The sequence below is a fragment of the Tachypleus tridentatus genome, chromosome 8 (assembly GCF_004210375.1).
Source record: "Tachypleus tridentatus isolate NWPU-2018 chromosome 8, ASM421037v1, whole genome shotgun sequence".
Taxonomy (NCBI): domain Eukaryota; kingdom Metazoa; phylum Arthropoda; class Merostomata; order Xiphosura; family Limulidae; genus Tachypleus; species Tachypleus tridentatus.
The window spans coordinates 6,145,244-6,173,071 of NC_134832.1; the positions used below are offsets into that span (position 1 = coordinate 6,145,244).

Sequence of the window (27,828 nt, forward strand, 5' to 3'; positions counted from 1 at the left end):
GCAAAAAGCAGACAAGGTCCCGTAACTATAACATCGAGAGTCACGGGTTCAAATCCCCGTCACGCCAAACATGCTCGTCCTTTCAGCTGTGGGGGTGTGATACGTGTGATCAATCCCACTATTCATTGGTAAAAAAGTAGTCCAAGAGTTGGCAGTAGGTGGTGATGACTCGCTGCCTTCCCTCTAGTCTTACACTGCTAAATTAGAGACGGCTAGCTCAGATTACCCTGGAGTAGCGTTGTGCAAAATTGAAAACAAACCAAACTATAACATTTCTTCTAACATTTTAGTAACACAGTATAATTCGTTAACACGTCATCCATGTACACAGTATCGTTCCCGTGGGGAGGAAAACAAAAACATTATCTTAGAAGTGATTTCCAGTCTATGTCCAGAAAATCCATAGATTTCAAGTCTATGCGCTCGTTTATGAAAAAACGCAATTTCACACACTGAAACCTTACCTGTCTATTGGTTATATCTAATATAGTCTTAAACGTAAGAGAGAACTGCATGTATTGGCAAATTTTGAAAGAGGATGTGGCAGGAAGTTTCTGATTTTCTATTTGATGGCTCTGTTACTACCAAAGAAGATTGAAAGCGGATAAAAATTTTATTTTTTTCTTTCAGTGATGACGATTTTATTGTGAGTAATTTACGTTAAGTTTCATACTTATTGGAAGTGAGATGAATCAAATAGAGTAAAGTGGATGAATAGAGAAACTATCACAATTCTCATGTAAGTGGAAATTCATGATTTTTTTTTTAATATGGCAGAGGTCTTGCTCTTCATTGTAAACGGGCAAATGACGTTTACTGCCACACCTACCTACTGCCTTTTGTCGTAGGATCGGTGCTAGTTCACGAACAGACACCAGTTAATTTGATGTGATTCTTTGTTCTTTTGAGACAGTTTGTGTTCATTTAATTTAATAAATAATACTGTACTGTAACAATCTATGTCAACTAGTACCTAAATAAACCACTTTACAGTATTCACAAGTAAGAAACAAAGCCTTCAGTTAAATATCACCATATATGCAATGTTAAAATGACCCTGTTTAAAGTTGATTCGTTTACAGCACTGTTATCAGGAACTCTTCTTCAATGCTAAATGGGGTGTTGTTGTAAATGAAACTAGAACAATAACATTGCAATACACTTATTTTCACTAAAGGAGCCAAGGCTGCCTGGAGAGATTGCCAATTGTAACCATACACACCACAATACAATAGTGTATTGGTTGTCAGTCAGAAGACACTAAAATAACGTCACATAAGTGATCAGTTTTACAATTTATACTGTCGTAACGTTAGTAAAACATGCAGGTATTAGGAATCGTGAGAATAATTATGTACTACGTAGGCTACAACAGCAAGAAATAAAATATTTGTTACTCTTGAAACAGAACACTTTCATGGGATCTCTATGAATAGATATCCAGTATATACTTTCGTGTATAAATTGAAACATGAATTAGTAACTGTTAAATATTTTATAATGGTGGTTCCTCTATTGGCTGCCCTCAAGAGACAAAGTGATATGTCTGCAGATTCACAATGCTAGAAACCAGGTTTCGATACCCATAGGGAACAGAGAACAGATAGTCCATTGTGCAACTTTGTACTTAATTTGAAACAAAAACAAACATCTAGTGGCTACTTTAAAAATACTTCTGTCAAGTGTGCATGCCTCTAACAGGAACATGAGGAGTTTGAAAGTAATTTAGTAGACATCCCTAGTAAAGAAATAAGAAACAAATAGACTAAATTATACTTTCTGCCAAGAAAGCTTTGATAACAATGTGCATTTTAGAAGCCACCATACGCATTTAATTTTGCACAGTGAGTTAAAATATACTGGTACTCACACACACACATTAGCGGCCTAATGATTAACGTGTCCAGACTATGGATCAGAGGGCTCCCTGTTTGCATGTGGTTGTTGTAAAAGCACAGTCCACACTTTGGGGTTGTGGTTGTACTAAAAGAGTTATGATCAAAGTGTTGTTTTTTTCTCTTGCCAGACAAAATTAGTCCCATAGTTATTCTTGGGTGCTGTTAACCAACTTCCTTTACTTAAGTCCATAAGTTCAAAATTAGGGATGGTTGTGCATAGAAAATTCTAATTTAGCTGCCCTCAAAATTTCTAGAAGAAAAACTTTATTCCTAGTAGTCTCTACTAGTCTATATATTACTGAAAAAAAATACGTAAACTAGTAGACCTTATAACTGGTGTGAATACTATTTCATTTGAATGTTTACTGAATTTCGCGCAAAGCTATTCGATCGCTATCTGCGCTAACCGTCACTGATTTTTGAGTGATAGACTAAAGGAAAAACAGCTAGTTAACAACACCCTTCTTGGATTCTGTTATAAATGAACGTTAAGATTGTCACTTTACAACGCTGCCATTGTTGAAAGGACTAGCATATTTCGGTAACAGGATTCAAACTCTTAGATTTTGATTCAAGTATCCCAACCATCAGACTGGTTATTACCTTAAACTTTAAGAAATTTTAAATATTTATACTGCTTAATATTTTTATTTATGTTCTAACTATCACAAGTATAACAAACAAACAGACTAATGGATAATTTTTTTTTTTAATAAATAGCTTACAAAACCAGAGATCCTTGGATAACCAATGTATTTTTGAAACGTTGCCAGTCTTAATTTTTAAGGTTTCCGACTGAAGCCTAATTTGGCGACGAGCCTAATATTTGTAGATAATAACATACGTACTGCAGTATTACTGTGGCTTCTTCTGTATCTCTGTCGTTTGTTACTGACGTGTTTTGGCATTTCATTAATATTTCAGATAGGTGGCTCGAAACTCATTTCCACCGACATATTCGTTAGGTGACTCCATATTAAGGAATTCAAATTTCATACAAAAAGAAATTAAGTATAAATAGATTGCCAGCTACTACATCACCTGCATCGTTTCACGCCCAGTATTGGTAAGTAACGATGTTATTTGTAATTATTTGTTAAAATTCACAAGCGCTACCGCAAGCAGCAGTCCAAAACTTTGAGGTGATAGGTTAGGGGGAAGGTAAGCTAATCAATATTGCCCAGCACCAACTCTTAGGTAACTGCTGTCAGACTGATTATTGAGATTTACTATCACTCTTTTTATGCAAAGTGCGGATTGAAACTTATTTTTAGCGGTAACGACACGTAAGCCTCAGTTTCACAGTTCGTCACCCTAACAACTGTATTGAGCTTAATCCGTTACAGGTTAATTTTGAAAAATATGTGGTAAAACAATGAACGTGAATAATTTTATTTTGCTTATGTTTCACACAAATGTTATATCTCATTTACATTAAGTGTTAATTTTTTTAAATCTTAGTAATAATGTTTTTTCGACCTGAATTAAGTTTTACAATATCTATTAAACTTGGTAATAAGAAAATAATGCGTGATATATTTTTATAAACGATAAATAACTAAGTAGAGTTGTCGGGCACTTCTCCAGCAGTTTGTTCAACACTTCTAGTTCTGGATTCTAATTAGCCTTCACACGCTTAATTAGAACACTAAACCTTGTTAATGTTGCAACTCGCAAAAGCTCCATAGATATTGACTTTATTCGAATTTAACTTGAATATGCATAGAATTCTTGGTAAAAATGTTCATTATTAGTATGATTTATGTTGGCCCATAGTAACATATATTTCAGAGGTCGGATGTGGACTTCCTGAGAGAGAGGGAAAGATGGATGTTCCTTGGATATATAAAACAAAAGGGAACCTTCAATAACCGCGGCACTTGAATTTTTTAAGACAAGATTAAATTAATATGTGAGACTTTATTTTTTATTAACTGGATGACCAGCATCACCGGGTAGCTAGGGCGTTCGACTCGCAATCCGAATATTGCGGGTTCGAGTCCCCGTCACACCAAACATGCTTGCCTTTTTAGTCGTAGGGGCGTTATAAAGTCACGGTTAATCCCACTATTCCTTGGTAAAAGAGTAGTCAAGTAGTTGGCGATGTGTGGTGATGACTAGCTGCCTTCCCTCTTGTCTTACACTGCTAAATTAGGGACGACTAGCGCAGATAGCCCTCGTGTAGCTTTGCGCGAAATTAAAAAAACAACAACAAACAAACATGAACTACATTTTCCTGCGACAGCAATATCAAATGTGGGACGCGCATATATCCGATGCGATATTATTACTCATCAGGACCTTTACTGGCCAACCCTGAAAATGAAATTATTTTAGACAGTATTAGAGTAAATTAATCTATGAGGTATTGGGCAGGGCCAAATATAACAATCCAAAGGGTTTGACTCCTGACTTCAAGAGTGTAATTAGACCTTAAATCGATCAAGAAATGACGGAGTTACAAGCTAAAAGTTTGTACTTGAAAAATTCGTAGCCTTTCTTTGAGCCACTATATCGCTGTTAAAATAGGTTGGTTGGTTTGTTTTAAATTTTGCGCAAAGCTACACGAGTGCTATATGCACTAGCCGTTTTGCAGTGCAAGACTAGAGGAAAGGCAGCTAGTTATCACCACTCTTTTACCAATGAATAGTGGGATTGACGAACACATTATAACACCCCCACGGCTGAAAGGTCAAGCATGTTTGGTGCGATGGGGATTCGAACCCGCGACCCTCGGATTACGAGTTGAACGCCTTAACCACCTGGCGATACCGGGCCAAATAAGTTGTAATAACATTATAACTACATTAAACAAAAAAATAACAGTAACGAAGGCGTTAAATTTATACTAAACTCTAGGGTTCATAGTATCAACTAATTTCAAACTATATACATTATTATCAGATGACCCCAGTTATATAATATGAATGATATGTAGCGAAGACTCGTTTCTATCTACTTCATTACATAGCTTATTGGCAAAACTGTCACACAAAATATGAATATGGGTTAATTGTACCAGTTGAAAATATTCTTATATGTGGTATCAGATAGTGAGCAAATAAAATAATTTTAATATCATTATTATGGAGTTTGCTATTTCGGCTGTAGTATGCTCTGCCCTTTACTTGAAGCTGTTTTGCATTAGGTTTAAATAGGGTTCTAAGTTAGAGAAAATGGCATTTTTCACAAGTCAAAGGATTTATGATCAAGAATGAGTCTCAGTTGCTGAGAGGGTTTTGGGTTTATGAAAAGTCCTTTCCTGAATATATGACTTTCACCAATCCTCAAAAACCCAAAACTTCGTTTTCATTGCAGTTGCAGATTTGGGAAAGAGGACTGAAAGAACATGGTGCACTTAGAGTGGCTGATTGAGGATCAGCCTCGATATAAGGAAAACACAAACTGAGGATCAGTACATTTGTGTGACATCTGATGATTCTGAGATCGAATGGAGTGATCTGTATGGCACTCCTAGACGTACGCCGACCAGAATAGTTCAATGCCCCTTTTGGTTGAAGCATATTCAGAAGATTGGAAAAGTGTGAAAGCTTCACTGATAAATGACATTTACAAATCAGAGCGATCTCACCAGTAGGTGAGAAAGCAGATACTGATTTACAAAATATGTGAGTCATTGGACGGTGGTATGCTTTCTTGAGCCGTGACATATACTGTGATGTAGACATGATCCATGGAGGAGCTTGAGGCTGAGTACAATCAATGGAAGAGCTGTCTAGATCTCATCTTCATTCTGCCATCCTAGTTTTGTGAACCACCACTTATTACATAGTCTAAGAACCCTGAGAGCTCTTAAAATACAGTATTTTAACGTTCAGGGCTTCTCAGTCAGATGTTAGCCGAGAATGTATGGTAGAAAGGCTTATATTCCCGCATAAATTCCTATGATTAAAGCTAGACAGATTTCTTCCTCGTCGTTTAAGTGTACAGACAATAATTTCAGACATGTGATTGTCTGGAATAAACCGACTGAGAAACAGGCAGTAGAGTACAATGTTTGACGCAGAATCTATATAATTCAGTGCTTGACTTGATTAAGCATTTGGAAAAAGGAGGAATGAGCTGAGAACACGTGTGGATCTGTTCACTGTGAGCCATATGAGGATGCGCGAAATGAAACAATTTAAAAAATCGGATTAATCATTGCAAAATGTAACCAGATCAATATGGCCGGGATTAAGCTGGTTCATTATCATTTTGTATAATTAATAGACTGATGAACGAATTATTGAAAAGAAGTAGTATTAGTTGCTTTTTGGAATTTGGGGCAGTAGTGTAAGATATATTATATGCACTTCATTGTATAATTATCGCTCATTCATCAGAGATAGAGCTATAATTAGGTTTAGTATCTGATGAATGAAAGGAAATGGTAATCTCTGCTTTCCAAACTATGAATAGATGTTTACCCTACAGTACGTTGTGTGAGTCTAACGTAATTACCATGAAACTAAGTTAGCTGGTACTAGTGGATGTAGGGTAGGTGCATCACCAGCTTGTTCAACTGAAAATGATAGCTTGGAGCTCGAAAACTCAGATAAAAGGGGTGTTGTAGACCTTGATTTATAAGCTATCATGTGTTATTTTACAGTACCATGTATGCTCTATCGTAACAGGAAGAAAGCAATCAAATATCATTTCTGAACCTCAAAATTACAAGAACCGACACACAATTCAAAACAGAAATCCACCGAAAAATCACCCATACTGGACTATACATTCCTTGGGACTCAGCACATGAAACAAAACAAAAACTCAACATACTAAGAAACCAAATAAACACAGCCATAAAACTATGCTCACCAGATAAAATTAACGATGAATTAGACAAAATAAAACAATACTTCATCAACATCAATAAGTTTCCTCCACAAACCGTAGAAAACATTATACGCACACATCTAGACAGAAAGCAAAATCAACCAACTAAAGTAAATATATCTCACGAATCAAAAAATCACGAAACCATATACTGCTGTGTACCATATATTCCTGACATCAGCAAACAAATAACCAACATTTGGCAAAAATTAGTAATAAAATATGACATTCCAGTTAATACCAAATTTATTCAAAAACCAGGCACAAAACTGAGGTCTATGCTATGCAAAACTACACTGACAAACACCACACCAACATTATTTACAAAATACAATGTGATAACTGCCACGACTTTTATATTGGAGAAACAAGTAGAAAAGTGGAAACCAGATTCAAAGAACATAAAAAGTCACCTTCACACGTTTTCGAACACTGCAAGTCAAATAAACACAACATAACCATAGAAAACACTCAAATACTAAATAAAGAAACAAACATAAACAAACGCAAAATTAAAGAAGCCTTACTTATACAACAACTTAAACCCAAAATAAACCAATATAAAGGAACGCCTTTATACCTATATTAATATAATAAAATAAATAAAATTATATATTCAAACATCTACCACCGCCCTCTACATTCCGACACTCAGTTACACAACCCCTTTCAAACATGTGGTCAGCTTCCGGTCAGTTACCTCTTTCTTTGTGAACCTGACGATGACCGAAGAAGGTCGAAACGTTGTTCGCTCTTCTATGTAAAATATTTTCTCAACCAAAACGAGCCGTTTTTGCATATAAATTTCTCAACAAGTGGGTTTCTCGACATCACTGATTATGCTCTATCTTGTTTTATTACCATTCGATTATCTGAAATTACGACTGGTGGTTGATGATTAGGATCAAAAGGGCTCAGTGAACCTAACTTTCTGAGTTATCAAATAGATAGCCATAGCTTCTCGACCTTAGAAAACTGGTTGGCCTCGTAGTTAGTTAGGGTAATTGACTCGCAATCTGCGGATTTGAATCCTTGCTACCGAATATGCTTGCCCTTTTGGCAGTGGGGGTATTATAATGTATGATCAATCCTACTAGTTTTTAGAAAAAACGTAGTCCGTTTGACGATAGGTAGTGATGACTAATTGCCTTCCCTCTAGTTTATTACAAATTATATGCAACTAATACACATAGCCCTTTAATAGCTTTGCTCGAAATTAAAAGAAAACCAAAGAAAATAAAATTAGGATGTTGGTGTAAGTGGATGTAATACCTAATGCATTAATAAATTGCACACACGAAAAATGATAGCTATGAGTTCAAAAACCAGTTGAAAGGATTTTGTGATCCTTATTTCCGAGTTACTAAGGTTTGTTTGTTTATCGAGACGAAATGTTAGTTTCACACGTGGTCAAGAAAATGATTAATTTTATTAAATTAAAGTTATTTTTGTTCCTTTGTTGTTTACGAAAGTTGACAGCTTTTACTGCCCTGGGATAACATTGCTTAATAAGACTTATTGTGTAAGGATATGAACAGCACTATTTTCTTTGGTTATTCAAGTTATTTCTGTAGGTTATGGTCCCATCTATGTTGTAATAGCAATGACCAGTCACTTGGGTAGAACATGTCATCCCGGGTTCTTTCGAATTAAGAAATACTATATTTAAACGGTCTGGTACTTCATTCTAACTTGAATGGTTGAAAGAGAAAATCGTGTAAAAGCGATTGTCCATTGTAAGTAAATAGCAAATTTTCAAGCGTCGTGTTCTTCGTAATAATAAAGATTGTGCAATTAGTTTCACATTCGTGTCCAGAGTCTTCCTTTCATTAACTTGTTAGAAATATTTAGTAATACTTCATAACTAATATCTTGAACATCCTTTACCTATTTATTGAGATTCATCTGGATGTACCATGTGTTCTAATGCTAGGTGTTCTGAAATCTTTGTAATTGGAGTAAGTTCATGAAAATGATTGAGTCAGGTACTTCTACATTAATGAAATAATTTTCTAAAAATAAAATATTAATCGGCAAATTGAATGAAGTGTCGTTTCGAATTGTGGGACCTTTAACTCTGGTAGTTTAAGAGACCATAGTCTTCAACTGTCATGTATAGAGCCAGCAAATAAATATTTGTTAAGACCTACCAGATTTTTTGTTAAATTATTAAACTACACTAACTTATATACTGACCACGTTTCACTGGAATAAGGTGTTATTTTACCTAATAGTTGGTATTTTATAAATGACTGATACAAATAACCTTTTTAAATAAATCTTTGTGGATTGCATGCTCAGCCGACTAGAAGGCCTCGTCAGTGGCAGTATGCGATATACTAGGTGTACAGTCGAGATGCTGTTACGTTCTTCGCACTGGAAGCTCTTATAGATCCAGTAAAGAAAGATTTGTTTAAAATCATTGTCAGTATTATTGTGATATCACACAAATAACCGATCTACAGATATCAGGTTATGCTTGCTTTGTTTATGAGCCAAGTCACACCTTGCACTTAACTAACTATTTTAATCCTTCTGACAGTTCTCTTCAGAAGTGTTGAAGAGACCTCTTGAGATGTTTATTTTTTGTTTGTTTTTACTCTCTGCATTTTAGACATTTCTTTGAATTTTTTTGTCCATTATATTATTTATCACCAGCTCTATATTTTGATGGACAACTTATTAGCTCCAAGCATGTGAATGAGATTTACTGTTTGACATTGTACTGATTAAACCTTTGGTTGTTCTTCAGATTTGTATGTACGTGTATGTGCTTCACATATATGCTTAAGTATGTTTATGGCAAGCTTTTTTTATGTTCCAACAAACCTGTAGAAATAGGCCAGAGATTTGTAAAGTATTTTTTATTCCAACTAAGATAAATTATATGTAACATTTTACACATTATTGATTATTATAAAGCTTTGTTTTAATCTCTTTTGTTTTAAACGTTTTGCATTAATAATTTTGCTTTTGAACTTTTCGAAGTTATTCAGTGTGAAAAGCTTAGTGTTTGCAATAATTGTTGCGGAGAATGCACAACATATTAAAGCCTGTATGTGTGAGTACTATAGACCAGATATGAAAATTCTGTAAATATTGAACTGTTAACTTAACCTATTATAAGAGTTCCAACTTTTCATTATTTCTTGAGCTAATACATGCACTGCAACATATATTGAATATTTACTACGAGTGTAGTAATATAACGGGAAGATTGAAAAGATAAATTACGAAGTAAACCTTAGCTAAACTATTAAGTAAGTTCAAGCAAAGAAATAAACGGGTTGGACATGATGTAAAACACAAAGTAAAAGGTTTTTTTTTTTATGTAATAGAGAAGATCACAGGGTATGTGCTTGAGTTAGAATACTATATGGTTACCTTGTACTGGATTTGTAACCTACGAATATCACATGCTTTGCCAGTGAAGGACGCTGCTGTCGTTGACCTCCTTGCGCAATATGCGACATTATAGTAATCCTCTTGACGTATTAATTCTGGAGAAAAAACAAAAGTAAAATAGAACAAAGTCAACTTAATAGTTTTCTGGATCAAGTGTTATGTGAAAACTGCAGAGATCGAAGTAAACGAAAATTTCTACACTAAAGTAAGGAAATAGAAAACACATGGTAGGTATGCATACCACACAGATTTTGTAAAAAACAGCAATAAAACTATGTATATTTGTACTTCAAAACTAATAAGTAAACATTTCTAATCTTTCTGTAGAGCAATGTGAAATTACCTAGAATAAATAGTACACTCTCCAACAAAACTAACTGCAAGACACCAGAATCGTGCTTTCCACAAAGGATGAATTTTAACATATTTGTGCCCACCAGTGGCACAGTGTTATGTCTGCGAACTGACACTACTCAAAATAGCCCATTGTGTAACTTTGTGCTTAATTCTAAACAAACAAACAAATAGTTAACATATTTGTTTTTAGTAATTCACAAAGGGAATATAACCACTTGGCTAATATAATACATAGGTATTTTTATGCCAAATAAAATTTTAATTTAAAATATTAATAGTCTGAATATTTACAATTACAAAGAAAAACAAACTTGCTATTAATATATTTTTTCTCAGTTTTTCGTGTTATTTTTCATATGTTTAGAGAAATAAGGAACTGAAATTAAAATGGTAGAAGATGCTGAACAGAATACAGCCTTTAATAATTTGGATGTCAACGCATTACCTCCTCCAGAAGATACTCTGACTTTAATAGAAGTTATTGGAGAAGGAGCACGAGGTATTGTGTACAAGGCAAAAAACTTAAAGACAGGTAAGGATTTTAAAGCCTTGCGTTGGTTAAACAAACTAATGTATAAATATAACTATTCATTTTACACCGTAACACGTGCTGGAAGATGTTGGAGGGTGTAAGTTTCCCTAAGACCTCTTCTTCCCTCCTTTTGTGTTGTTGTGATCATTCGTACAGTGATTTCTATTTCATATTGATCATTTTGTCTGCTAAGTGCTAGACGTTACATGTAAGGGCTGTGTATCAGTTGCAGTCTTTGGATACATCTACCACTTCCAAGCCCATATCCATTCACTTACCACATATAACATTTTGTATCGTATATATCTATTAGGCTGTTGTGTATTGTCCTACGAGTTATGAACAGTTCCGTTTGTTGCGACACACCCACTTGACGTATATGTTTCAAAAGCTACATTCAGAGTCTTATATGTTAGCCAAGTTTTCTTTTACTTGATTTTATGGGATTTTGCCACTGGCTAAAAATGCGTTTTCTCCCAGCCAATCAAACTAAGAAGCAAAGCCATAATCAACATTATCCAATAGTTTTAATCTTCATTCTCCTGGCTTTCGACCTAACCCTGGTTTTACATAAAAATCAACAAGATAAAATTCATGAGACTTTGGAAAACTGCAACTTATTGTCACGTCGACAACTACACACACTAATACTAACTGAGATCAAGTTATTTGTCTCACGATATACATTTTTTTTTTCAGGTGTTAACATTTCAACATAATTCAAGTCTGCATTTTATTTGGACACCATACGGTCGTTAATTCGTATATGTAAAAACGGCTGGTTTGGGTTGAGAAAATTTTTATGTAGAGACGCAGGATGGGGGGAACTACGTAACAGTGTTATTTATACAAAAGAATATTTATTTTCTAAACAGTATTAAATATTATATTTAAAGTACTTTTAAATATTCAATTGTTGATATAGACACGTCAGTTAATTAGCTAAGTCTAGTCATTTACTAGTTAAATAGTTAATCATAAGTTGCTTATTATGGCAAGTATTCCCGTTCCGAATGACGTACTTAGCAAATAAGACTAGTTTCGTACATTATATAAGCTCATAAATCAGTAACGCATTTTAATTTCGTGTAGCAAATAATATTATCATTAATTAATTTTTGTCTAATTTATTATTGGCCTCTATTTCTTTTTTACTTAGATCTTTCAACCGCAACCTCATTTAGATGTTTCTACACATTATTTTAGTATTATATGTGATAAGCTTCCATACTCAGCTCATATTATAGGTATACACAATTAGTCGAACGTTCAGTGAAAATAATATTGCACCTAGAGGACGATATTTAAATGAGGACCAGTTACTTTGTATGTGTGTGTAGATACATATAAATGCACATACATACGTATTTATATATAGCACCAGGAGAGACTGTTAGCTTTTAACTGCAAGTTAACTGTCCGTATTTGTTACCACCATTTTGTCAGAGGTATCGTCTCCACACAAGAATGCGTTCAAGACAAACTTGCGCATTTTAGAGTTGAACTTTTCAGTAATTTCATAAAATATTTTAAATTTTCCATTAAAAATCATAGATACATTGCTCAGGCCGAATGCCAGAGTCCCAGAACAACTTCACAAATATTTACAATGATGAACAGTAAGCATTCAAGACATAAGGGATATCTTTAAGTTTTAAGTAACAACATACCACTTCTGTGATATTTGTATAATTTATATCAGTCGGACCTAAACATCACCATCAGGATTAATGTCTTCAGATAAAGTTTTCAACATAAGTTCTGAAACTTACTTTTCAATTCCCTCGGTGGACTCAAGCAGATAACTCGATGTGGCTTTGCTATAAGAAAGCAAACATACACACAAACTTACTAAAAACACGAAATTATTATAACATGAAATTTTTATATCCATCGAGTGTACAATATTCCATGCAGTATTCGCTTCATTTAAAATTAATAATTTTGATTTTTTATACTATTATTAATTTTATGAGTTTGTAAATTATAACTTACATTATAATAGTAAATAAAACGTATACGAAAGTTAGAGATTTATCAATAAAATACAAAAACATCAGAGTGGAATATAATTAAGAAGTTGTTTATTCATGCAACATGAAGTTAATTCAGAAACTATTTGGATGCTCGTATACAAGCAGTTCGCATACAATAAAATTAACCACAGAAAGTGACATTCACTAACAACAGAACTACTAGAAAGTTTGTATTCTTAGAAATGTTTGATAATGAAGGCGAAGACCATTGATATAACACTTTATTTACAAGTTCGAACGTTTCGGAATAACGCATGCCAACATGATTTTAAGATTTTGCTAAAGATGTAATATATTATTCTGAAACTTGTAAATCAAATGTTTAATGTTTAATCAACTGTCTTCATCTTCATTATTAAATTTCGGTTTCAACATCATCAATCCATTCTTAGAAATTTTTAATATGTTAAAGGGTTATCTTGTATAAAAGCTATATAGAGAACTAACTGTGTGACGTAGAAATTATTTATAAAAACAAGGTCATATGTAATGACATACAATCTTTAAAGTGAGAAACTTGATATACATTGGCGAAATTCGCCCAAATTAACCATAATCACCAAAAAGAAAACAAAGCTTTCATAGTACTGAAATCAGAAAATAGAAGTAAATTTAGTGTTTAGAGAGAAAAATAATAATGAAATCTGTATGTGTGGTCAACATATCGCATTATGATGCCAGTAATATAATAGAAAAGTCTATTACGTGTTAGTAGTTTGTTCGCTTCTTCTGTGTGGGTATTTGGGTATGTTAATTTTTGAATACCCAGGAGGGTCAGGTGCACGAGACCTCTTCCTCCAAGTAGTTTGTTTTTGAATTCCGCGTAAAGCTACACGAGGGCTATCTCCTATATTTTATTATTATTATTTTCAAAAATTACACTTGTATGCCACTCGTTATTTCTGGGGAATTCATCTTGAAATTGTGAGAGTGCATATTTTAGTCCAATAGTCTATTAATTCATTGTTATTTTATTTATATAGAACTTATTCTGGGTTTTAGAGGATTAAAAGCCAAACATTACAAAACATTTTTACGAAATTTTATGTTTCCTTATATTTCCATCAGTCGAAATGAGACTTTGTACAAACCATGTAACAACTCACACAGAATCAAGCAAACAGACAGGTGTGCAATTAGTGTTTTTTTTTTTTTTTTTTGCAATTTTACAAGGGCAAAATATTTTTTTCCTGCAAAGTTATGGTTTTGTCTCATTATTCCAACATTTCAATGGTTCTATTAATTTAGATGAGACTATGCATAACGATTGAATAGACAAATTAAGGATTCACGCTTTTTCCCCGATTTTACAGATGAAAGGCAAATAGTTTGGAGAATTAGGGGGTTTGGCCTGTTTTACTCTTTATTTTGGCCACTATATATAATACTTTTTACAAAGGTACCGTTGCAAAAATCTCCACAGATTGAATCAAACGTATTAAAAATTTGTGCCCTTATGTTGATTTTTTTTTTAAAGTCATAGGTTGGAAGCCTCTCAGCGGGACAGCGTATGCCTACGGACTTACAACACTAGAAACCGGGTTTCGATACCCGTGGTGAGCAGAGTACCGATATCCTTTCGTATAATATATTTGTGCTTAACTTCAAACACACATAGGTAAAAACGAAAAGAAAAAGTGTATATGTTGTTTGTTTTGTTGAATTTCATGCAGAACTAAACATAGTTTATCTGGATTCGTTGTCCATAATTTTGGAATGGTAAATTAGAGGGACGATAGCTGGTCAGTACACCTTCTGCTAACGCTTGGACTACTTTTTACAGGCTAAACCCACAATAATAACACACAGTCTCAAGGTGCAGTGCATAATTTTTTTTTCTTCTGATAATGGAATCTAAGCACAACACCCAAACACGCTAACCATAGCCCTCGTTTGGGCTGCAATGTATGTAATGATAGCTCTGGAAATAAAATTATTCCATTGAGTTAGCGACGAGTTTATGGATTTGCAATGCTAAAAACGTAGTTTGATTGCTGGTGATGTATAAAGTGCAAATGTCTCATTGTGTAACTTTGCTTTAAAACAACCATATTGAACCTTGATACGTCATACGAGCATGTAAACGTTAACAAGAGGGTGTTATTACTTGTGTTTTGATTCACAAAAAGCATGAAATTGCATGTATGGTTCGGGTTAGGTAAAATTACATTTTCAAGTTTTTATTATTGTGAACAAATTCATTTACGCAGTACCTTAATTTCACAACACAGTAGGCTCCAAAATACATATTTCTCACAAAGAAAAGCCCGGCATGACCAGGTGGTTAGGAAGCTTGACTTCCTAACTAAGATCTAAGGGTAGCGGGTTCGAATCTCCTAATGAGACAGGGTATTGAAAACTTATAATCGATTTCATTGTACCCGGTCACTAGCTCATTGTATTTTATTTCAAATTGGAGGTAGTCTGAGAGATGTGGGTTTGAATCCCTGTCTCAAGAGTTAGCAGTGGATGGTGATAACTAGCTGCTTTCCCTTTAGTTTCCACTGCTAAGTTATGGAAGGCTAGCGCAAATTGTCTTCGTGTAGTTTTGCGCGAAATTCCAAACAAGAAAACAAATTTACATAGAAGTCTAACGTTGACACTGTGTGAAGTACCTGTCTCTATGAGGTACATATGTTGTAGTTTATGTCTTATCCATAACTTTCCTGCCTTAAATACTATTATTTTTTGAAATCTACTGTATACTGAGGAGCTTATCGAATAAGGTGGGTGATATTGAGAGGGGTGGGGGTGAGCAGACATATTTCATTCAGTTTTCACTTGAAATTTTTTTTATTTCTAGTTTGTTTTATTCTTTATTAATGTATACACCCAATCTTTAGGTAAACATTAGATTTTACATGTTTACTATTGCACTCCTACTCTTACCATTGTCTATCAAAATTATTTTTTTTAATTTTATACTTATTCAACTATTTAAAATTGTATATAGAGATTTATCCAAATCAGGATTTAAACTTATTGAAGTGCTTTATTTCCCGATGTCGTCTGGAAGTTTAAAAATTTTAAAGGCACTTTTGAACATTATTGTGCAAACGTTTAGTTCGGCGTATTTCTGATATAATTCTGGCAAATTTAGTTATTTTGAACTAAAGTAAAATTGAGCATTTAATAATTTAACACTGTACTTATCAAGCATCATTGTAATCTCTGCTTTCATTAATCAGATTAATTAACGGAAAGTCATTTGGTTCCTGTCTTTTCAAACGTCCGATTCAAGTATGAATTAAGTATGATTAATAAGCAAATTTCCAGTTTTATGCAAATTATACAACAGGTTAGAAAACTATACACACATAAAAATAAATACAACTGCACCATATTTAAAAATTAAAGTTCAAAAGTTGTTGGATATTTTGTGATGAAAACTGAAAAATAATATAAAATGGTGTCCGATTTCTTTGATGTACCAACAAAACAAATTTTCTTCTCGTGTTTTTTGAGTTGATGTGGTTCGTTACGTCGACACAACCGTCATGTTCCGTATTTTAAAAATTCTCGCACAGTACATTCAACGTTGTCGTTGTGAGGGTCGTTCTTAGTAAACGTCCACTAAAAGCAAAAGAAATATCGTATGAAATATCATAATCTACGATCACCGTCGACCCTGGATTAAGGCATGGGCTTATCGGGCTGAAATCCAGGGCCTAACACTAATTAGGGGTTCTCATACTATGACCATAAATGTATTGCACCTAGAGGTTCTGCCTCGAGGGGCTCTCTATAAGTTGAAATGCCTAGGGCCAATAAACCCCTTAATCCGGCCTTGAATCATTGTTTGTGATACTCCTGCACTCACAGGTTCAACTAAAGGGGGGCCTCAGTTGATCATATCGGCCATAGTCCAAAGGTATAATAACTTTTGTCCATTGAGTCGTATTCGAGAAATCTTGCTGACACACACACAGTATTGAAAACATAACCTCCTTCCACATTCGGTGTTGGAGGTAATAAATACATCACCACGTGAATTACAACAAAACAGAAAAGCACTCTGCTAGTTACCTTTTATATATGAATCATATTATCGATGCCCGTTTTGGCTTCTAAAAACATCGCGCCTCGAATGTTCTCGTTCATTCACGTTTACTTCACGTGTACGTGATAACTGTAGATACGGTTAAGAAGATGAAGAGCGCATTTTAAACAGCAACACTGATAACACGTATGACTACAATACCCTACTACACCGAAAGAACCACACTAACTGAACTCAAACAAGCAATCAAAAATTAAAAAACAAAGCACCGGGAAATGATGGAATATAAACATTTCTTCTCAAATTAGGCACTCCAAAATTATTTGACCATCTGTTAACTATATTTAATTTATCTCTATACTCTGGATACATCCCAGTTTCTTGGAAGCAAGCTAACAAATTAATTTTCTACAAAGAAGGAAAACCAGCTAATAAGCCAAATTGTTATCGACCGATCAGCCTGACCAGCTGTCTAGGCAAAATTCTTGAAAGAATAATAAGCAATAGACTCCCCACATTTTTGGAGATTACTTCAAAATTACCAGAAGAACAAAACGGATTTAGAAAATATAGACAAACAACAGATCATTTAATTAGATTAACTGAAGCGATAATAAATAGCTTTAATAAAAAGAATGCACTGTCGCTTGCTTCCTCGATATCGAGAAAGCATTCGACATTATATGGCACAATGGTCTTCGGTTCTGTATGTACGAAATGGGACTACCGCGTGGAAATATTCGCTGGTTACCTAACTTTTTGGAAAATATAAAATGTAGAGTAAACGTAGAGGGAACTTTCTCGGAGTCCTTCACCCCAGAAGTTGGTGTCCCTCAAGGATGGGTGATTAGTCCTATTCTCTTCATCATGTATGTGAATAATATGCCACTTAAAGACCCAAATCATGGATACACGTCACAATTCGCTGATGATGTAGCAATTTGGAAAAGTGCCCCTACACCAGAAATAGCAGCCACTAACTTACAACCTCAACTAAACATATTAAGTGAATACTGCCAAAAATATAGAATTAAAATAAATACAGCGAGGACACCGAAGACACAAATAGTGATATTTTTAAAATCAACGAAACATCAAAAAGTTCAACCCCAGATTTACATGAACGGAGAGCTTCTTCAAACTGCTGCATCTGCAAAATGTTTAAGGCTAACATATGATTCGAAACTTACCTGGATAAAATATGTAAATAACATAAAAACTAAAATTTGGCGAAGAATTAACTATGCTAGGAGTCTAACTGGTAAAAATTATGGAACAACACCTGAAAACATTATTAAAATATACAAAACATATATTAGACCAGTAATAGACTATGCAGCGCATGGATTAACGTAAGTGAAAAACAATTCCAAACATTACAGAATACATTAATTACAACAACATATAGAGTACCTAAAACCACTTCCTCAAAGTTCATGCACAAATACTCAAATACATAAACAATACCAGATAGACTTCTCCATAGTACAATAAATAATTTGATAAAAATTGGCGAAAAAATGAGCTGTTATGCGAACAAGACAGATATCGCATATGTGATGAAGAGAGACCTACACACCTCTTCCCGTTAAACTTGTACAGTAGATCTTTAAGCTAAAATCAAGTTTTAAAAAATAAATAAATAAATTAATTAATTAAAAAAATAAAATAAAATAAAATATAAAAAATAATATATATATATAATAAAAAATAGTCCTAAAATAAAACAGACAACCGACGTTCTAGACTTATTTAAAAAATAATAATGATAAAATAAATTTAAAAAAATAAAATGAAAGAACAATATACATGGACATTGCCCTGAAAAGGGTCTGAGTTAGAGTTATGCTTATCACTTTGGCCTTCTTTATTTTGGCCTAGCGCGTTAAGGCGTGCGCTTCGTAATCTGAGGGTCGCGGGTTCGCGCCCGAGTCGTGTCAAACATGCTCGCCCTCCCAGCCGTGGGGGCGTTATAATGTTACGGTCAATCCCACTATTCGTTGGTAAAAGAGTAGCCCAAGAGTTGGCGGTGGGTGGTGATGACTAGCTGCCTTCCCTCTAGTCTTACACTGGTAAATTAGGGACGGCTAGCACAGATAGCCCTCGAGTAACTTTGTGCGAAATTCCAAAAACAACAACAACCCTCTGTATTTACTTTAAATATATTAGTAAGTCCACCCAAACAATGTAATGGAAGGAGGAAGAGGTCTAGTGTACCTGACCCTAAACCTAAACCTAAACTAACGTGGCAGGGGTTCAGTTTAGAGAGAGAGAAATCCGAAGAGTTCTCTCTCCAACTGGGGTGTTCAGGAACTTTGTAGTTCCTCTTCGTCCCCTTTCGTGAATTGTTATTAGGATTACGTGGTGGTTTTTTTTTTTATTATTATTATTTTAATAAATTAATTATCGTTATTATTCTTGACTTTTTGGGTGGGGAATGTCTCACTAAATGGTCTTTTGGGTGGAGGCAAAGGTAGCAGTGGAAAGAAGGAAAGGTCGGGACCTGTCTCGAAAAGAAAAAGTTGGGTAGATGTGAACATGAATGTAATTCATTCAAGTTCAGATCAAATCAAACGGCCCGATTCTGGGTCTGGCAAAAAGGTTGCCTGGGCTGGGATCTAGAAATCCAATGCCTGAAGATTTTGATGTGGGGGGAAACGGGAGTACCCCGAGAAAACCCACTTTCACACGACAGGCGCCGAAAGTTTTGCCTGTCGTGTGCCCTGTACCTGAAAAAAAAAGAATTCATGTTAATAACATAGTTTTATGTATTTAAACTCTTTGTTGAGTGGATTGTGATTCTTGAAATATGTTGTATGGTGATATGTATTTTGTTGGTGCACTTGATAATTTGTGTAGTGATGCCGTTAGTTTGTTTCTGTTTTCTGCTTTTCGATAATATTTCAGAGAAAGTTCTGTTATTCTATCTCTTATAGTTGGTAAATTACTAATTTGGTGTAGATAATTTGTTGGTGTAAAAGATGGTAAACTGAATGCTGATTTTAATATTTTGTTTTGTTGTACTTGGATTTTTTGGAGTGTGTTGTTTGACATGTTGTATGTTACTTGACATCCGTACTCTATTAATGGACGGATGTAAGCCTTGTATATTTGTATAATGGTGTTCGGTGCGCATTTTGATTGTTTACCAGTTATAGTCTTTAGATATGAAATCCTTTTCTTATTGATGAGTGTATATTGTTTATGTGTTTTTCCATGTTAGTTTTGTGTCGAAAGTGACGCCAAGGAATGTGATGTTTTGCTCATGTTAATGGTTGTGTTTCCAAGTGATAGATTTATTTTTTCTAGATTTTTCTTTGCTTCTTTAGTTTTCTATAGAAGGTGATTGCTTGTGTTTTTGTCGGATTTAACACGACCCTCCACTTGTTGCTCCATGTTGAGACGTTGTTTAGTGATTCTTGTACGCGAGACATGGCCATTACTGGGTTTCTGGAGGTGCTCCAGATTGCGATGTCATCTGCGTATTGTGAATTGTGTGTGTATGTTAGGTTTGGAAAAGGTATGTCACTGACGAAAATTATGTAAAGAAGTGGAGAGAGGACTGATCCTTGGGGCACTCCTGCCGTTATATTAAATAATTTGGATATGGTTTTATTGACTTTTACTTGTGCTGTTCTATTGGTTAAAAATTTGAAATCCATTTGACTATCGTAGGATTTATTTGTAGGTGGTTTAGTTTGTATATGATGGCATTGTGCCAAACGCTGTCGAATGCTTTTTTGACATCTAGGAATACCCCGATGGTTACTTGATTGTTGTTGTAAGCTTTGTATATTGATTCGGTGAGTCGTGTGAGGTGATCTGTTGTTTGTCTATTTTTCTGGAGGCATTTTGAGATTCTGGAAGGATGTTGTTTGATTCGCAAAAAATGGAGGAGGCGGTTGGAGATAATTCTCTCCATCAGTTTGCCAAGGCAGCTTAACAGACTGATGGGGCGGAAATTATCTGGATTTGTTCTGTTAGTTTGTTTCTTGGGGATCGTTGTTATGATGGCTTTTTTCCACGTGTCAGGGTAATACCCTGTCGCTAATGAAATGTTCATGATGTTTGTGAGGTGTTGTAGTAAGAGAGTGGAACTTTTTTTGAGAATAATATTTGGTATTTGGTCATGTCCGGGGAAGTGTTCTTCAAGTTTTGATATTAATCTTTAGTTCGGTTATGGTTATTTTTCTATTGATTGAATTTGAGTATGCTTCTAGTGTCTCTCCGGGAAATCCTGGTGAGAATGAAGCTTGGTTTGCATTTATGTAGTTGTTGACATGGTGTTGGTGTTGTGTGTCGAAATCTACTGAGTTTAAATCGCTAAAAGTGGATTTGTAATAGTCAGCTAATAAGTCAGCTTTCTCTTCGTCCGTCCTTGCGATTTTATTGTTGTGTGTGATGTGTTGTAACATGTGATTTGTGTTTTGTCTGACGCAATACTCTTGAATTTTTTCCAGAATTCTTTTGGATTTTCTTGGTTTTTTCTAAGTTCTTGCAGAAGTTATGCCAATTGTTTTCTCTGACTTTTTAATTTCTTGTTTAATTTTTGTATTTGTTCTATTGATTTCTGTTTTAATGTGTGGATCACGTGTGATGTAGTGTATTCGTCGTAATTGTCTGCGTTTGATTATTAGTGCGTGAATTTCTGGTGTTAGAGTCCATTGAATAAGTGATTGTTTTCTTTTTGATTTAGGAATTGTGTTTCTTGTGGCTTTCTTTATAGCTTCTGTAATTTGATCAACATATTTGTCTAGTTCTGTTTTGTTGTTTACATGTTCGATTGGGTGGGGTAGGTATGAGTGCAGAGAGGCATTAAAAGTGAGCCAGTCTGTTTCAGTGTAGGTGTATGCGGAAGGAGTCACGTACGCCACAGCCGGGTGGCGCGGATGAATCATACATGACACGGGGAAGTGGTCACTGGTGATTTCATCATGCACTTTAAAGTTACATATTCTATTAACCATGTCCTTGGGTGCGATGATGAAATCGAGTACATCATATGTGCCGTTAGCGGCTGAGAAGTGTGTAGGTGTATTGTCATTAATTAAGTGCATTTTGTTGCTAGAAATAAAATTTTTTATGCAGGATCCTCTGCGTGTGTCTCTGTTACCCCTTAATTCTGTGTGCGGTGAATTAAAGTCTCCAATAATAATTGGTTTGGGTTTTCGATTAACACATTTTTGAAGGAAGTTAATGTCGATATTTTTGGTTGGTGAGCAATATATGGCTAGAATCGGAATAGTTAGCTGGTTGTTAAAGTGTATATTACAAAAAATGGTCTCATTAATGTCAGATTTAAATGAATCTTCTATCGAGATTAGATGCGATATTTTTGTACTAAAGTAAGTTATTATACCTCTGTTGTTTTCTGAGTGAGGTATGTTGTGTGAGATGAATCTGGGATTGTGGTGTTTTGTTTCTCTGTGCAAAGTGTTTCTGAAATGATGATTATGTTGGCGTTTATATGTTTGTTTATGTTGTATATTTCTATCCTTTTGTCTTTAAGATTTCCTTGGCAGTTGATGTGTAAGATTTTAATGTGTTGTATCATTGTGTTGTTTTATTTCCCTCGCGTGAATTTTGAGTGAGAGATGGTGTGGTTTCAGGTGAGGGAGGTTAAAATAATGACTTGCAAGGCTGCAAACAGCCTTGAGTGACTCGTGCCTCGATTCGAATGAGGGGAGATCACTCAATTCTATCAGCATTGCTAGCAAGTTTGTGGTGAAATCTGTTGGGTTAAATGCTTGTGTTGTTTTTGGGCGTGTTACGTCCGCGTAAGTACGTGTTGGTTGAGGTTGAGCGTGTTTGATTTGCGAGTCGGTTGGAGTTGGTAGTAAAGGTTGTTTGGTGTTGTTTTGGTAGCCGTGGGTTTGATTATTGATGTTCGTGGTTTTGAAAAGGAATCTGTTACGTATTTGGGTGTATTTGGGGCAGCCTTTGTAACTGGCTGCGTGGGGGCCCTGACAGTTGGCGCATCTAACTTGGTTACGCTCGTTAGGACACTGAGCGACCTCGTGAGATCCGCCACATCTGACACATCTATCCTTGGCCATACAATTAGTTTTGTGTGTCCGAACCGTTGACATTTGTAGCATTGGATTATTGGTTTTGATGTGTCTTTTCCGGTTCGGTCGTGAGTCTTTTGAAAAATAAAAAGCAACCGTTTTTTAATAATTTTTCTTGATCGTCTTTTTTGTTGACGGTTACCTTGATCAGTGGCGTTTTTTGTTTCGTTCTGAATGAGATGATTCTGTTCGATGATGCAATGTCAAAGCCTTGAGTTGTTAATTCTTCAGTGATTTCATGATCTTCAATGTCGAAATCGACACCTCTGATTATGACTGTTAGTTTTGGTGTGTTTGTTTTTTGGTGTTGTGATGGTGGCTTGAACACCGAAGGCATCCTTGGGCCAGTGGGCCAAAATATGCGCAAACTCTTGAGGTTCGGTACATTTAATCATGATTCTTCCATTAGGAAGACGTTTGATGTCTTTAAACTGAATGCCCGGGTAATAGGACCTCAGTTGATTGACAATCTGTGGAATGCGTGTTGTTTTGTTTACTCCTTCGATGAACAGAGTTGGGATTCTGTAGTTAGGAGAATTGTGTGTTTGTGTGACAGTGTTGGTGTTCTCAGAATTAGTGGCGATGGTGGTGTTGTTTGTATTCAAGTAATTATTGTTAGAGCAAGTGGCTTTGTCTTCGTTAACATGGGTTATGTTATTAATACTTTGATATTTAGAACTATTATTAGCGTCGTTAAGGTTAGGGTTGGTAGAATCGTCAGAAACTATACTCACCATGTCCTTTTTCTTCTTCTTCTTCAGCCTCCTCTTGTTGGATGTCTCGTTTGTTTCATGGGATTGTGGTCTTCGTGATTCTTCAGCTCCTGAGTTTTCACCTTCGGAACTTTCAGTCGAACTACTCAGTGATTCAGAGGCTGGTCCTTCAATAGCTCTATTCAGCATATCCATGATCTCGTCGTTGGAAAGGGCTTTTCCGTTGGATCTTGTCACTATCTTCTTTCTCTTCATACTGTTTTACTAGTCCTGATAAGGACTAAGGGGTAACCTTTTTTAGTAAAACTTTATGCACTTCACAGGATAATTTAGTCTTCAATGCACTTGTCTCGCAGCTCTTGACTTGCACGTCTGCTCTGCTTGACGGCGACCTTGAAACTCTAAAACCAAAAACCTGACCCTCCTGGGTATACAAATTTATATACCCAAACACCTAGAGAGAGAGAGAGAGGACCTAATCCGTCTCTGAAAAGGGAAAGTTGAATCAATGTTTTGTGTTACTACGATCAGTAGTATTTGACAATTCTTAAATCATTAATTCAGGAGGTAGAAAGAGGTCGAAAATGTACCTGACCCTCCCAGCCCCTCAACAACCTAAAACCAAGGGCCGAACATCGAATTCTGTTGATGATGAAGAATAAATCGAGTCAACTTAGTGTCCCAAATACTTTTTATTTTTAAATTAGGATCGAGGATAACAGATTTAAAACGAGACAATCTCGGGAAAGAGGGACAGCTGGTCACCCTTCATAGGTTACAATATAAAGGCGTGCTGGTGAGAGGTGCCACTGGCACTAATGCTTAAGTTATGAAACTATCGAACGCAAGTATAAGTAATTTATAAATAATAAATACACAAACTATGTGTATGTGTGTTTTTCTAAAAGCAAAGCCACATCAGGCTATCTGCTGAGCCCACCGAGGGGAACCGAACCCCTGATTTTAGCGTTGTAAATCCGTAAACTTACCGCTGTACTAGCGAGGGGCAATAAACAGTATAAATAAGGCACAACCACAAAAACTGATGCTTAAAAGTTACAGTAAAATTATAAAACCTGAAAGTAGTAGATATGCAGTAAACCACTTCCAATTCCCTTTGTATTCTGAGTACTGCATGTACTCTAATTTATTAAAGGTTTTTTGATATAAAACTGCATCAAGTATTACTGTATTTAACAATTAAAAATTATGAAAATTTAAGTTCTACTCGTGTAATACTGGGTGACGTTGTTATTTAAGATCTAGCCAAACTATGGCTGATACGCTAACTTACAGATATAGTTGAATGTATATTTATTTATTTATGCGGTGTTTAATTCGTGGAATGTGTACTGTAATGTGTTTGTTTGTTTGTTTTGAATTTCGCACAAAACTACTCAACGGCTATCTGTGCTAGCCGCCCCTAATTTAGCAGTGTAAGAATGGAGGGAAGGCAGCTAGTCATCACCACCCACCGTCAACTTTTGGGCTACTCTTTTACCAATGAATAGTGGGATTGACTGTAATATTGTAACGCCCCCACGGCTGAAAGGGCGGACATGTTTGGTGCGACTCTCGGATTACGAGTCGAACGCCTTAACACACTTGGCCATGCCGGGCCTTCTGTAATGTGGGATCACGTTAATAACGTTGATTATTTGATTTTTTTTTTTCTGTCTTTTCAGAAAGATTTGTTGCTGTTAAGGTAGTAAAACATATTCCAAGAAACTATGCACTGATTGAAGCAGAACATAAAGCTTTGAGCAAATTGATAGTTCATTTTTGTTTTCCTGATTATTATGGCACATTTTATAAAGTTGATTTGGACAATGGCAATGAAATATGGTTTGCAATTGAGGTAAGATTCTCTCTTTCTTTTTTCACATAATAAATTTTGCATTTTTAGAGCCTATTTTGTACATAATTTGTATATTTTTTCCAGTGCATCACTTGCACAAAAAGTGAAACTAGAACACTAAAATGTTAATTCTTTTTTATTTTAATATTCATAACAACATAAAGTTTAATAAACTTTAAATATTTGTAATCACACTGATTTTATGCTTTCTTTACCTTTCTTAAACAAACATGGATAGGATAATTTGCAAACTTGCACATAACATTGAGAAGAATTTTCTCAAGTTATAAATTATAGTTATTATTTATGAGACTATTGTTCAGTCCTTTTGGAAGCTACACATTATTTTCGTTATATTTTAATATTTCTTAAATGAATGTAACTCTATTGAAATGCAAAAGAAATATGTAACCAAATGTTGATTATTCTTGCATGATCTAAATTTCGTAAGAACTTTTAATCAATGAATAATATATATTTAATCAATCAGAAGAATACTAATGTTTATTAAAATTTAAGTAAAGTACATTTTCTTCCAAAATTCATAGTTGTGTATGGGCGGAAATGCTGCAGAGCTTGTTCAGAGACTTCGAGGAGACAAAAAATATCTGGATGAAAAGCACATTGCGTATATCTTAAAGGAAGTTTTAAAGGTATATTTTTGTTTCCATGATATAATTTTTCCAACTCCCACGGTACTTTTGTAAGTTTTTGTTTAAAGGAGCTCAAATTATCACCACATCCTAAGCTATTTTAAAGTTGTATAATTAATTGAAAATAAAAAAAATTCTGTAAAAGATCAAATTGAATCTAGGCTTTCAAATCTTAAAATTATTACTCCTAAGATTCAGGTTTGTATTTACAACATTTTTGTTCTACCATTCTAACAGCTAACAGTGTTTGAACACCCAAAGCATGACTTTTTTAAAAACATATATCCAGTAAAAACAAGACCATAATGAAGCTTTTCACCACAATCTAAATAATTTAAACAAGGTGTCATTCTAATAGCCTGTTTTTGAATTATTTTATTGCAATGTATCTTTAGTAAAAGAATCAAAATTAAACATAGTACTCCAAATCAGGTGTTACCAAAGTCTTATGTAAAGCTGCAATAAAACTCCTATTCTTAAATGAAAAATAAAGTAATGAATGTACTTCAAATTGTAATGCTGGGTTTAAAAATTAATTCCTAAAATGGGTGCATAGGCTATCACCTTTCACTATGCTGTACCATAGGACATGATTCATTCATCTAATTGCTTGTGCTATGCATGGCCAGTAATGAGGTTGAAATCACTGCCAAACATGGTCCTTTTGTGTCTCATGAAATTCAATCTTGAAGGGGTGAGGGGTCCACCTGAATTGTTCTACCACATTTTGTCAAACTTGACTCCACTAGCTCTTCAAAACAACTTTTTGCACAAGACAGACACAAGGAGGAAACTCTGCTTCATATATTTTAATATTGCCAGTTTTAGTTCTGTAAATTAGTCTATAATAATTAATTTTTTTTAACAAATGGATAAATTAATCTCTGTAGATGTTTCCATGCTTTTTAAAGAATTCTTAATGTTTTCAAAAATATGTATATTAAATTTTACAGTTGTGGAAAATATAATTAATTGTTTTATTGCTTTTACTTTCTAGTGTCTTTAGCAGGGGCGTAGATTTTTTACACCTGATGAGGGGGGGGGATGATTTTTGCAATCACTTATGTGGACTGTTCAATTTGCAAATTGGTAATCTCTGATTACATGAACCTGAAAGCTGTAAAAATGCAGTCACAGAGTAATCTTGTTGCCACGATACTTGCATGTATACTTAGGCCTGCTGACCGATACTTATGAACTATCATTTAGATCGAAAAATTTAGAAGCACGCCTATATTAAAGATGTACATTTCGGCTACTGAAAAAGCCTACATCTAGGCCTAATTATGTAATTCGATTGGTAAGAACACGAGAATCACAAGAACAAACACACAATTTGTAGGCCTGTGATGCAATAAAACAATTCAACAGACCAAACTGTAAGGGGAGGATGATTGTATGCATCATACCCCCCACCTAAAATGAAGGGGGGATGTATACCCCATCCCCCCAGGATCTATGCCCCT

General features: G+C 34.9%; 1 protein-coding gene across 5 annotated transcripts in view; it reads left to right on the forward strand.

Moving 5' to 3' along the window:
• The first annotated feature begins 2,713 nt into the window (after positions 1–2,713).
• The window catches only part of LOC143258460 (neither inactivation nor afterpotential protein C-like), a 78,159-nt gene continuing 53,044 nt past the window's right edge, over positions 2,714–27,828 (forward strand). For 3 of the 5 annotated variants that reach the window (XM_076517465.1, XM_076517466.1, XM_076517469.1), the window contains exons 1-4: positions 2,714–2,964; positions 10,867–11,034; positions 25,537–25,709; positions 26,258–26,362. In XM_076517465.1, coding sequence (XP_076373580.1) covers positions 10,890–11,034; positions 25,537–25,709; positions 26,258–26,362 — 423 coding nt within the window. In that variant the 5' untranslated portion in view covers positions 2,714–2,964; positions 10,867–10,889. Of the gene's footprint in view, positions 2,965–10,866; positions 11,035–25,229; positions 25,710–26,257; positions 26,363–27,828 lie in introns of those variants that run through there. The other 2 variants (XM_076517467.1, XM_076517468.1) reach the window with 2 other exon arrangements.